Here is a 12,262-nt window from a genome sequence, read left to right on the forward strand (position 1 = left end):
GAAGTTGGCTAAATAAATAAATAAATAAATAAGCCATACATGTACTTAAAATAGCAGAAAATAATTCTTGGCATTAATTAATTGATAAAATATGACAAAATTACATTTCTGTATAAATTTGCCTCTGATTTTCTTTACCTTTGAATTAATTCCACTACTTACTTGTATTATGTTTTAAATATACTATTTTTTTTTTTTTTTTCAAGTGTGGTGGGACAGGACATACTTGTTCTGTGTACACAGAGTAGACCCACATGAGTGCTTTATTTTCAGAAGATCAACCAGATCAAATCAAAATGGCTGCTTTACATGAGCAATATTAGTATAAATAAGAGAGCCTCTGATTTTTTTCTTTTTTTCATGATTGCATTTTAAAATATGACATGATTTTTGCAACTATCATGGACGATACTTCCACGTTCTGTGAACAGAACTCATGACGTGTAGAGATATCCTGCGAATAAACAAACTAAAAAATAAAAATAGATTTGTTCTTTGTCTTAAGGTTTCACTCAGACAAGTGACATTGAAGTAGAAGACCGAGAACACAGGGTATGAAAACATAACACATAACACACCCCTGTTCTAACACCATTACCCCAATGTTGACTTTGTTTACAAAGTGTTTATTACAGTTTTCAGATTAACAAGGTCGTCAAGGCACATACACACAAGAAAATAAATTTTCCTCTTTCCCTTGTAATTCACTGCAGCAATAGAGTGTACAGTTTAGGACGTTAACTCAGTAGAATAAGACTGGAGCACCACCTGCAGGCCCTGAAGTGTCATAGGCTCTTCAGCCCAGTACTGATCTGCAGAGTGTCGTCGTATCATATTTTAAGATCTTGTCTATTTGATATAAAAATCTACAATAAATATCAATTTTAAATCACTTTCATTTGTCACAGTGAGAGGTAAACATCAATCTCATACAAATCTATTTACCACTTATCTGATGCTCTGCATTTCAGTCAAAAGAGAACAGAAAACAAAAAAAGTCACCGTCAAATTGAACAGATAAAAATACCTCAGTCCAAAACAAAGGCATCTAAGGAAAATAAACTAGAGAGAGTCCTCAGTCTTAGTTGCTTATCATTTGGGGGCAGAGACGAGACCAGCAGGACCTTGTCCCAGAGTTCCCCCAGCCAGACTACTCTGCAACGGCTTGAAGTCCAGCTCCTCCACAGGGATGCCAAAAGCCCTTAACTTCGCCTCGTAGGTGCGCAGCAGGTCATTATGGGCCTGCCAGTCACATAGTTGATTAGAGTAAATCTCATGGCAGAATTCATATCAGTTACAAAAAAGTAAAACAAAACTGCACAGCTCAGTAAGTTACACTTCCATTAAGTGATAGTATGAAAATATTTTCTGCCAGTAAAATAGCAGCTAACCTTGCAAACTCGAGCAATTTCATACTGCAGGTCCTTGATGGAAACATTCTTGGAGTCCAAAACTTCCTACAGGCAATAACAGACTTTGTTCTTTTATCATGATATTACAGAAACCCGCATAACATACACTGCAAAAACATTTCAAGGAATGAATCATGGGGGGGTATACAGTATGGTACCTCAAGTTTGCCTGTGACCCCAGCGAGGGCAGTTTGATCCATGTTTGAGGCAGAGAGCACTGCGTAGAGCTGAGCCTCCTTCTTTTCCAGGGTGTCTGTCAGAGCTCCCAGCTTCCTTTCCAAGAGCACATTCTTAAAACCACTTCTTTCTTGCACCTCTTGAATGGCTTGAGTAAATTTCCTGTATAGCTCATCTCTTTCCAGCTGAACCTGTGCAACATATCCATATGCCCACATGCACAAACACAAACAGATGAAAAAATAAATAAAACAAATGAAAAACAAATAACACACAGAAACATAAAACATTTGGCTGTCAGTAATGGTACCAGTGAGTAAAGCTGAAATTTGTCCAGCATGACACTGCATTTCATCCTAAGAATTTTACCTTGTTGAATGTCTGCTGTAGCACCTCATGCTCCCATTTCAGATCTTTCATGTCCTTTTCTCCAACTTTCAAACGTGCTTTGACACTCTGACGGAGACACTCACCAGAGTCAGCAAAATGTGCAAAATACAACAAAACTCTAGCTTAAAAAATGAACTACCCAAGATGATTTGAACTTTTCAAAGTAACATTTGACTGAAATTATGATTTCTTACTTCTGCATGCTGGTTACTACATTTATAATATGTAATGTTACATGTCTTTTTTGTAGTGTGAGTGTCCAAAGCTTTAAAACAAAACATTATTCAGTAGTAAACATACCGCCAACAAGGCCTTGTCCCTCTCATAGCTGGTGAGTTGTTTCTGAAGCTCAGCCACCTCCCTCTGAGCTTTCTGCAGAGGTTCTGCCAGACTTTTGTTCTCAAGCATCACTTTTGACATGTCGCTCTCCAGTTGCTGCTGTTTTGTCTTCATGTCTGTGATTTGTTCCTAAAATTGCAAATTACTTATTTGTAAAATAATCCAAGTGAAAGAATACTCAACTGTGACAAACATAGTTTTTCTTTGGCGCCCGCCAGGTATTTGTAATCTTACCATTAATAATTTATTGACAGCCAAATCTTTTTGTTTAAGGTCATTGTGGTATTCCCTGATATCATTGACATTTTTTTCATGGTTCTTTATGAGAGTGGTGATGTGGCTGTTCATGCGATCCTCAATCTCACTGATTTCAGTTTTCCTTCGGTTTTCCTGCTGTTCTCGCAGACACTCCATCTTCTTTGCATATCTGGCTTCAATTTCTACTCAAATTATAACAAATACAAAGTTAGAGTTTTTGAGAGCACAGTTTTCCAACACAACTCAAAGTGGATATTAGTTTATTTACCTCTGACTTGGTTCTTAAAAGAGTCTGTTACTTTAATTAATTCTTCATCATGTTTCTGTTGAGAAAGAGATTAAGAATCAAATCTAAGATGTTTGTGGCAATGATGCTGAAATGTAGAAATAAGATGAAGTGGACAGGCATCAGCACTTCTGTGAAAAAGTACTGACACCAGACTGACAAGTGCATATATGATCCAGACTTACTGTGGACTCACCAAATTGAGCTCTTTGATAGCATTTTCATTCGAGAGCTCCTGATCCTTTGTGTCCACTTTGAGAGCTTGCATTCCTTTCCGAAGCTCACTCTGTAATCCTGCATGCTCACTCTCCAACAGCTTGGTGGAGATGACGCCCTCTGCTTTCAGCTCAGAGATGGTGTTCTGGTGTTCACACAGGAGATGCTTCATCTTCTGTTTGTACACCTGATGGGACATAATGACAGAATGAGCAATATGAATTTCATACACCAGTCAATGCTGTGCATGGACTAATTCTTTTTGAACCGCCTAACGTAAGATGCATCTGAATGCTGAAGTCTATTTTGGTAGCTGGCAAGCAAAACCTCAGATTCATGAGCTGCCCCTGCACATCAGTAGCGTTTAATGGGTGTGTTCATGACTCAACCTTACCTTGATCTCTACTTGGTGGCGTTCCTCAGCCTCCTCTATCTCCCTGTCTCTGTTCCTCAGCTCAGACTTGTTCTCCTCGAACTGTCTCTTAGTGATCTCCCAGAAGATGTGAATCTTGTCCCTCTCCAGCTGAAAGTAGTTTCTCTCCTCCCTCTCTCTGTCCAGCTCCTCTCGGAGGCGGGTAATGTGCTCCTCCAACTACAAAGAATTCATTTCACTGTGTAGACATATGAGCTGGAAAAATAGCTATTTTCGGGTAGCTGTTAAATTAGACTGTACCCTCTGAACCAATCAGCTACCTTCATTTCTAAGGATCAAACATAATCCCTCCAAACATCACTCCACCCCTAAGACAATGAGGCATCTTTAGCATATTTTGTTTTTTTATGTCATAAATTTGAGAAGTCATTATAAGGGCAATCAAATGTCTTATTGATAAAATTAGATTTTGTTTGAGTGGATAAAGTTAAGCTCAGTGCATTGTCAATAAACCATTTTTTTCAGCGGACAGTTTTGAAGAGACTCCTGTCAATGCATCATACATGTTCTTGACAGACACCCCCTAATAAACAATTACTAAAAATCCTTCAGTCAGGCAAGTTTTCAGCATATGAGCTGTCAGATCTTCTGGAGTGCCTCCATTCAGCAGGTTTGTATCTTTGAATTAGAGGAGGTGGTATTGTCAGTAGCATTGTACTGACATTGGTACTGTCAGGTCCCATTATTTTGAATGGTCTGTAACAGCAAATTCATTCAGTAAGTAACCTTTTAATTAAACTATATTTAACAGCAAGCCATCATGAAGCACATTATTCTCATCCTAAATCACAACATATTTAAAAAGTAAATGAGACATTTGCGTAAATTTGACATGGTATAATAAGAAAAGGCAAGTCATATTACTTAATATAAGCATGTCAGCTATTACTTTAACTCTGTTTTAAAACAGACAGTTCAGAGCTCTTACCTGCTCCTTGGACATCTCGTCAGTGGAAACGCCATCTATCACCACGGGAGTCTTTCCCTTTGCAGACTTTTTACTTGTGCCCTTGTTTTTTGGTGGCTGAAATGAACGATAATAGACGACACACACACTTTTCATTAGCTAACGCCAGTTTCCACATTAGGAGACGTTACCCTACAGGAGGCCTATATAGATAATTCAGCAAAACCTCAAACTCAAACTCACAAACCCTCCTGTACCAACCTAACGTTAGCAGTTAGCTAACTAGCATCTGGCTAGCGTTAGCTGCAAGCTAACTGTCACTTAACTTACTAACTGGCGTGCTACCACTTCTCCACACTGCCGTGAAACACTGAGTTATAAAAATATATATATTCATATATATTAAAGCTTTACTCACCATAGTCAATTGTCACGGACACCAAGAACTATCTTCAGTAAAAGCTCTGATAGCTCTTAGAGAGAGAGAGAAGCTAGCAGAATAGTTAGCAAAGTGGTACCTCAAACAATACTTGTTGTCACAGCAACACAGTCACGTGTCTATCTGGAGCCGCTGTGGTTTCATTTCTATCCACCAGAGGGCGATCTCTACCAGCAGTATCAACTCAAAAGAAGCCAGCTTCAGTTCCCACTCCAGTAGGGGGCTGTTTTCAGGAGGTGGTCAGTCTCATTTGATGTCAACAGGTGGACTTGCTCTTCATTTGAGCGTTAATTATTCTAACGAGCTACATCACTGCATGTTATGTGTTTCTGTTCACATCAGTCTCACACCCAGAGGTCATGGCTATGCTCTATTTTTCTACTGTATGCATAAATCTGGACATACAGTTTATCTGAGGTTCTCAAGTTTGTTTGACATACCTTTGTCCTGAAAACCAAATGACAGACTGTATCTACCCTTTCATATTCACCATTGCTCACTGAGTGACACAGGATTAAAAAATAATAATGATGATGATAATAAACACTTGTTACTTGTAATAATTATTAGTCTTATTAAGCTGTAACATCGACACAAAAATTGCAGTAAAGCTTATTAGATTGCTGGTCACACTTTAAAGCTGATCTACAGCTTTTCCTCACCCTCCTTTCCCTCAACCATGGAGACAATGATTACCAATTCATTCCACACCCTCTCTCTGCTTCCATCTGATCTCTGGAGGCAGCAGGGGACTGGCTGAAGTTGTTCATCATCACGGTACCATTCACTGAATTTTAAGGTGGAATTGTCTGGTAAACTCTGTGCCTGAGCTGAGGATTCATCTGATTCATTGCATTACTATGTGAAACACTCTTCTTAACACCTGTTATCACCCCGTTGAAGCAAGACTCAGTGTTACTCTTAGAGGAAATACATGTGAACAGTTACTTTCCTTCCTGTTATGAGGAAGAGGCTGATCTCAAAGGATTTTCAGAACTACCCTCCTATATCTGTTTCCCTCTTGCTTCATTTTCCAGGCAGCTCCTGTCCATGCTGTCACAGATGATTGTAATACGGTAAGCGCAACATTTCCCTACTGCTCTGTTGAACTTTCACTGACTAGTAATCACTGTGTGTGTCTGATTGTGTGTATCTATCTGTATGTTTAGAGACCATTGCTTCAGTTGTGCTACTGAAGAGACAGCTGTAGCCACTCTGACACCACTTCACACCAGCAACCCTGACTTGCAAAACTCATTTGAGGCTGCAGCTGACAGCAACAGGTGAGAGTTAGTAAAACTTTGTGTTAGCCTATTAATATTAAAAATCTAGAGCAGGCTCAGCTAAAGTGAGGACAGGTAGGTTTAGTGACTTGCAAAGTTGGCCTGTAACTTGAATTACAGTTGTGTTAAGCTTATTAAAATGTTTGGTAAATGTCTCAGTGATATAATGAGCAAGGGAATTACATGACCCTTACTTTGCCCCCAGAAAATAAAGAGGTTGCAAATTTTATGTGTATTTATTTTATACAAAATGACACAGAACATCTCAATTTTAACTACTTAATTTATTTCATTCCTTATTTATTTCACTTTATCACAGTGAGTGGTGAACAGCCGTATATTTCAAGTTAACCCCTTTCTGCTACTGATCTTATGATACTCAGTATTTCTATCAAAAGAGAATGAAGGAGGGATAGAAAAGTCATCCTGTCAAGGTGCACTCATAAGATAAATAAACCACAAATCAGAGGGAAAAAATTACAGGGCTCAGGAGGCCTCACTCCAAGGAAACACAAGTTGCTTATCATTTGGTTGCAGAGAGGAGACCAGCAGGACCTGGTCCTAGAGTTCGACCAGCCAGACTACTCTGCAACGGCTTGAACCCCAGCTCTTCCACAGGGATGCCAAAAGCCCTTAGCTTCACCTCGTAGGTCTGCAGCAGGTCATCATGGGCCTGCCCATCACATATTGGATCCAATTAACATCAGTACTCAGTAGCTACAGAAAAACTAATAGTTATAGCATAGTTATCTACAGTTCAAGTTAAGTGAATGTATGAAAATATTTTAAGGAAGTAAATGAATGGCTAACCTTGCAAACTCGAGCTAATTCATGCTGCAAGTCCTGAATGGAAATATTCTTGGAGTCCAAAACTTCCTACAAACAAAAATGTGTTTTTTGTGTGTTTTTGTATCATGACATTTGAACAGTGACACAAAAATGGCAAAAGAGCTAAACAGTTTGCTGGTCATATGTCAAATATGTCAAAGAATGTAAGTGATCAAGAGCAAAGCAAAAATGTAGCTCTGGACAAGTGTGTCGTCCACAGCAAACACAAGGGGAGATAATACAGTACCTCAAGTTTGTCTGTGACTCCAGCGAGGGCAGTTTGATCCATGTTTGAGGCAGAGAGCACTGCGTAGAGCTGAGCCTCCTTCTTTTCCAGGGTGTCTGTCAGAGCTCCCAGCTTCCTTTCTAGCAGCAAGCTTTTAAAACCACTTTTTTGCTGCACCTTCAGAACTGCCTGGGTGAACTTCTTGTGTAGCTCATCTCTTTCCAGCTGAATCTGTGCAACATATCCATGCATTCCCACATATGCATGCACACAAATACACAAATACAAAAACATTTGCATGAAAACACACAAACAACACACACACACACACACACACACACACACACACACACACACACACACACACACACACCTCACAATAATGGTACAGGTGCATCAAGCTGAAATTCATCTGACATAACATTGTGGAAATTATTCCCAGAATTTTACCTTGCTAAACATCTGCTGTAGCACCTCATGCTCCCATTTCAGATCTTCCATCTCCTTTTCTTTAAATTTCAAATGTGTTTTCGAGGTCTGCCAGAGACAATGTCACCAGTTTAAGCACAGGAAGCAACAACGTGTGACAACAACAAAACTTTAAGCTTTAACATTTCAGGGTAATATATTACGTTTTCTTCATTCTGCATGCTGCATATATGTGCGATGACATCACGCCAAGCAAAACTATGATTATGATATAAGTAATCTTGTCTGTTCTCATACAATCTAAAATCTCAAAGCTTTAAAAAAAGACTGGAAAACATACCGCCAACAAGTCCTTGTCTTTCTCGAAGTTGACAAGTTGTTTCTGAAGCTCAGGCACCTCCCTCTGAGCTTTCTGCAGAGGTTCTATCAGACGTTTGTTCTCATGCATCACTTTTGACATGTCCCTCTCCAGTTGCTTCTGTTTCATTTTCATTTCTTCAAGTTGTTTCTGAGAAATGCCAGCAGATCATGCCATTTGAAACAACACACATATGGAATAAACCTGGAGTTTCTTTAGCTTCAGTGTGGCAGGGGTTGTGGGGTGTCTGTAATATCTCTTACCTTCAGTGTTTTATAGGTGCTCTCACTCTCCTGTGTGGAGTTGCTGAAGTATGCCTCCATGTCACTGAAAGCTTTGTTGTGCTTCTTTATGAGCGTGGTGATTTGGCTGTTCATTCGATTCTCAATGTCACTGATTTCAGTTTTCTTCAGTTTTTCCTGTTTTTCTCGCAGACAGTCCATCTCCCTCGTATAAATGGCTTTAATTTCTACTCAAATAGCAACAAATAAAAAGTTAGCATTCCCAATTAGAGTTTTTGAAAACACAAATTTTCAGCGCAACTCAAAGTGGCCATTAGTTTATTTACCTCTGACTTGGCTCTCGAAAGAGTCTGTTATTTTAGTTAATTCTTCCTCATGTTTCTGTTGAGACAGAGATTAAGAATCAAAAGATGTTTGTGGCAACGATGCTGAAATGTAGAAATTAGATGGGGTCAGCATTATGTAATTGTTTTTTACTTGCAGCCATAAAATCCTCAGGAGATAGGTGTCACTTTTTACTGAGGCTTTTAGGTTTGTTTCCAAGGTATAAGAAGGTAAGAGAAAAATCAGATCTAGTCAAGAATCTCTGAGACTGAGTGGCCCACTCCTTTCTGAAAAGGTCTGACACATGGACAGAACCCAAAAAAAAAAAAAAAAATGTGCATGGTCTGCTGAGACCGATCCGCACTCTGGCAAGAATGCTGCGACCAACTTAATTTTTGATTTTGAATCAATAAACGTATATTTTTTTCAACAAAAGTCTATCCAAAAAGAGGACTTAGATGAAGTAGACTGGGTTTTCCATGCTTGAAGCCACACTACCTCTGGCACTCCATTACCATATTAGCTTCCTTTTCCCAACACTGTTTTATGTAATTGGTTGAATTTTTGTTCAATTAAGTGAATCCCTGGTTTACGTTGTCTATAATGCCTTTGGGATTTTTTTAATCGTATGCGTCAATAAAAAGTGGCAAATCTGTAGGTACCGATGGAAATCCTCCTGACGTATAACCTCAAATTATTAAGATTTCCATTTGTTATTATTTGGCCAAAGTAGGTGATACATTGTTTGGCCCATTGTCTGTACCAATGGCCCAATGCTGACTGTATGTGTATGTCCATTAGGCTAAATATAGTTCAGTGTCTTTCCACTTAGCCTCATAAGATGAACTACACCAACACACAAGGGGCCGCAGCTGGGCCAATGCATACTAATGCTTAAAACAACGCAAAGACATGTCCCCTCTGTCCCCTGGCAGCTGTAATGTTAAGTATCTCACTCAATGTCTTTTATTATTCCAAATTAATCCAGACAGGACTCTATCCCATCTCCTAAACTGTTTAAGAGGCACCTTTACTGGAAGTGCTGTAAATAGGTATAACAATCTGGGGAGAATGTTCATTTTAACTGTCCCAATTCTGTTCCCAAAGTCGAGAGAGAGCAAGTCCCACCTACTGACACCAGAATAACAAATGTTAAATAATCCAGACTTACTGTGGACTCACCAGTTTGAGCTCTTTGATAGCGGTTTCATTGGAGAGCTCCTGCTTCTTTGCATCCACTTTGAGAGCTTGCATTCCTGTACGAAGCTCATTCTCTGATCCTGCATGCTCACTCTGCAACAGCTTGGTGGAGATGACGCCCTCTGCTTTCAGCTCAGAGATGTTGTTCTGGTGTTCATACAGGAGATGCTTCATCTTCTGTTTGTACACCTGATGGGACATAATGACAGAGTAAGCAACATGAATTTCATACACCAGTCAAAGCCTTGCATGGGCTAATTCTTTTTAAACCGCTTAAAATGAGATGCATCTGAATGCTGAATTCTTCTTCAGTAGCTGGCAAGCAAAAAACGCAAATTCATGAACTGCCCATGCACATCAGTAGTGTTTAATGGGTGAATGTGCAAGTGGCATATTGTGTTCATGAGTCAGCCTTACCTTGATCTCTTCTTGGTGGCGCTCCCCAGCTTCCTCTATCTCCCTGTCTCTGTTCCTCAGCTCAGACTTGCTCTCCTCGAGCTGTCTCTTTGTGATCTCCCAGAAGGTGTGGATCTTGTCCCTCTCCAGCTGAAAGTAGTTTCTCTCCTCCCGCTCTCTGTCCAGCTCCTCTCGGAGGCGTACAATGTGCTCCTCCAGCTACAAAGAATTAAAGAACTTCATTTCACAGACATATATGAGCTGGAAAACAGCTATTTTCGGGTAGTTGTTAATTAGACTGCTCAGAGAGTTAGGTCTAGCCAATGTCTTTTTGTTTCTTTCTTGTGTTTTTTAAGGATTAGATAGAAGACCTAATTAAAACATAGGTTGGTTTGGGTTGTTATTTTGGCCTAGATTCCTAGATTCAGTTGTCAGTCTGTCTGTTTGATAGATTTTTTTGCGTTTTGGGCCTAATGATAGCCTCCTTCACCTGCATAGACCTCTTTGGATTGCATGTTCAGGGTTCTACAAACAGTTATCAAATGCAATTGCAAACACTTGGAATGAACTCAAGACCTTTTAGTTTCTTAATTTGTCATGGAATAACAAAGGAAAAGGCCACACCAAGTACTTTTGAGCCTCTGAAAATGGTGTGACAATGTATAAAATTGTCTGTAATTCCTAAAAGGTTAATGCCATATTTTTGTTTAACCCCTTAAATTAAAGCTGAAAGTCTGCACTTCAATCACATCTTGACTACTCCATTTCAAATCAACTTTGGTGGTGTACGAGGGAAAAATTATAGATATTTTGTCGCTGTCCAAATACTTATGGAGCCAACTGTACATAGATTGGTCTACATTCTTACATTATAACTTTGTGTATTTTGTATCTAGCTTTTGTTTGCCCATATATCTGTTCCCCTCCAAACCAAGTTCAGGAGCTGTGTTTTCATTTGTCTGTTTCTGGTATTTTCATCTTCTTTTTTTTTAGGCCTACTTGTTGACAAGGATTTCACTATATTTCATCATAGTTTTTGTAAACAAAGGTTCATTTTTGTTTAGTTTTTGTCTCGTTTTTGTCCTGGAAAAGGTGTCACTGATGAATACTTTTAGTCAAAGTCAACATGACCAGTGGAAATGCCATACCCTGGCATTTGTTTCTCTGGTATATTGGAATAACACATATCCATTGCCACGAACGAATGTCAGCATAGGGTCCTAGATGTTCAGTGTCCGTTGCGTGATCCTTGTGGTCCCTGTGGTCCTGACCAGTTGTTCAGTGGTCCCTCACATGGTCCCTCTGGGCGCCCGGACCTCACGAGGTAAAAGCAAGACACCCCGGTGCATGTCATCCTAACATAGACCACTGCTTACCACTAGAGGTACTGAAGCTGACGGTTAGTGAGTGGACTGTGGAGTGGTCTTGGTGGTCCTGATCAACAACACCCATGCTTGGCAGTGAAGTCACGTTGATTTCATGTGGTATTTGTAAGACTGATTCACAGACTAGTCACTGGAGTTGCAAAGTAAGTGTAAGGTTATTGGTAAACTTGGGGAAATTAGGACACTGAACAACTAGGACCATACGGACCACGTAGTTCATATTTAAGAATAAGAATATAGGCATAATCGATAATAACGTGAAGGATTATGGCATTCTGACATTGTGCTACAGCGCCCCTAGTGGTACTGTTTGCTCAGTGGACAGACCACTGAATTGGCTCTCGTTGAGGTCCTACCTGCTCCTTGGACATCTCCTCAGTGGACAAGCCATCTATCACGGCAGGCGCCTTTTCTTTAGCAGATTTCTTGTCCTTTTTGGGTGGCTGCGGAGAAAAGACATTTACAGGGGGCTAATAATAGGCCCATCTCATTCTTAACTGGCGTAAATACTGTAGAATTGCAACTGATAGTTAGCTAGTTAGTGTTAGTTCCCGTACTCAGTATCTCCTTACACAGCTAACGTCTTTCCAATTAGATATATCGCGATAACTTCTCAACTTATCGCGGGCTAGTTAATTAGCATCGTAATAGCTGAGCGAACTGACCCACTATTATTTATCCACATTGTAGCGATACACTAGATTGAAAACAAAACGCTTACTCACCATGGTGGT

The 12,262-nt window shown here is 39.7% G+C and overlaps 2 protein-coding genes across 2 annotated transcripts; both read right to left on the reverse strand.

Moving 5' to 3' along the window:
• Window positions 1–245: 245 nt before the first annotated feature.
• On the reverse strand, window positions 246–4,970 carry LOC115357142 (dynein regulatory complex subunit 4-like). Its single transcript, XM_030048528.1, has 11 exons — window positions 4,837–4,970; window positions 4,440–4,535; window positions 3,473–3,670; window positions 3,059–3,265; window positions 2,845–2,899; window positions 2,553–2,758; window positions 2,280–2,447; window positions 1,959–2,045; window positions 1,571–1,780; window positions 1,392–1,457; window positions 246–1,242 (listed from the first exon to the last, which is right to left on the reverse strand). The coding sequence occupies exons 1-11, from the start codon at window positions 4,837–4,839 to the stop codon at window positions 1,093–1,095; spliced, it is 1,446 nt and encodes a 481-aa protein (XP_029904388.1). The 5' UTR covers window positions 4,840–4,970; the 3' UTR covers window positions 246–1,092.
• A 1,665-nt stretch (window positions 4,971–6,635) lies between these two features.
• On the reverse strand, window positions 6,636–11,914 carry LOC115357143 (dynein regulatory complex subunit 4-like). Its single transcript, XM_030048529.1, has 10 exons — window positions 11,885–11,914; window positions 10,165–10,362; window positions 9,730–9,936; window positions 8,550–8,604; window positions 8,245–8,450; window positions 7,964–8,131; window positions 7,645–7,731; window positions 7,216–7,425; window positions 6,951–7,016; window positions 6,636–6,813 (listed from the first exon to the last, which is right to left on the reverse strand). The coding sequence occupies exons 1-10, from the start codon at window positions 11,897–11,899 to the stop codon at window positions 6,664–6,666; spliced, it is 1,362 nt and encodes a 453-aa protein (XP_029904389.1). The 5' UTR covers window positions 11,900–11,914; the 3' UTR covers window positions 6,636–6,663.
• Between the last annotated feature and the right edge of the window lie 348 nt (window positions 11,915–12,262).

This window comes from Myripristis murdjan, chromosome 3 (assembly GCF_902150065.1).
Source record: "Myripristis murdjan chromosome 3, fMyrMur1.1, whole genome shotgun sequence".
NCBI classification, from domain to species: Eukaryota; Metazoa; Chordata; class Actinopteri; order Holocentriformes; family Holocentridae; genus Myripristis; species Myripristis murdjan.

Bases quoted from the DNA above. Each gene is read 5' to 3' on its own strand.
- LOC115357142 (XM_030048528.1), bottom strand. The intron at 3,671-4,439 runs GTAAGAGCTCTG...AATTCTTTGTAG, and splicing joins ACGAGATGTCCAAGGAGCAG to TTGGAGGAGCACATTACCCG. The intron at 1,243-1,391 runs GTTAGCTGCTAT...TGTGACTGGCAG, and splicing joins AAATTGCTCGAGTTTGCAAG to GCCCATAATGACCTGCTGCG.
- LOC115357143 (XM_030048529.1), bottom strand. The intron at 8,132-8,244 runs GTAAGAGATATT...GGCATTTCTCAG, and splicing joins GCACCTATAAAACACTGAAG to AAACAACTTGAAGAAATGAA. The intron at 7,732-7,963 runs GTATGTTTTCCA...TGTCTCTGGCAG, and splicing joins AAGACAAGGACTTGTTGGCG to ACCTCGAAAACACATTTGAA.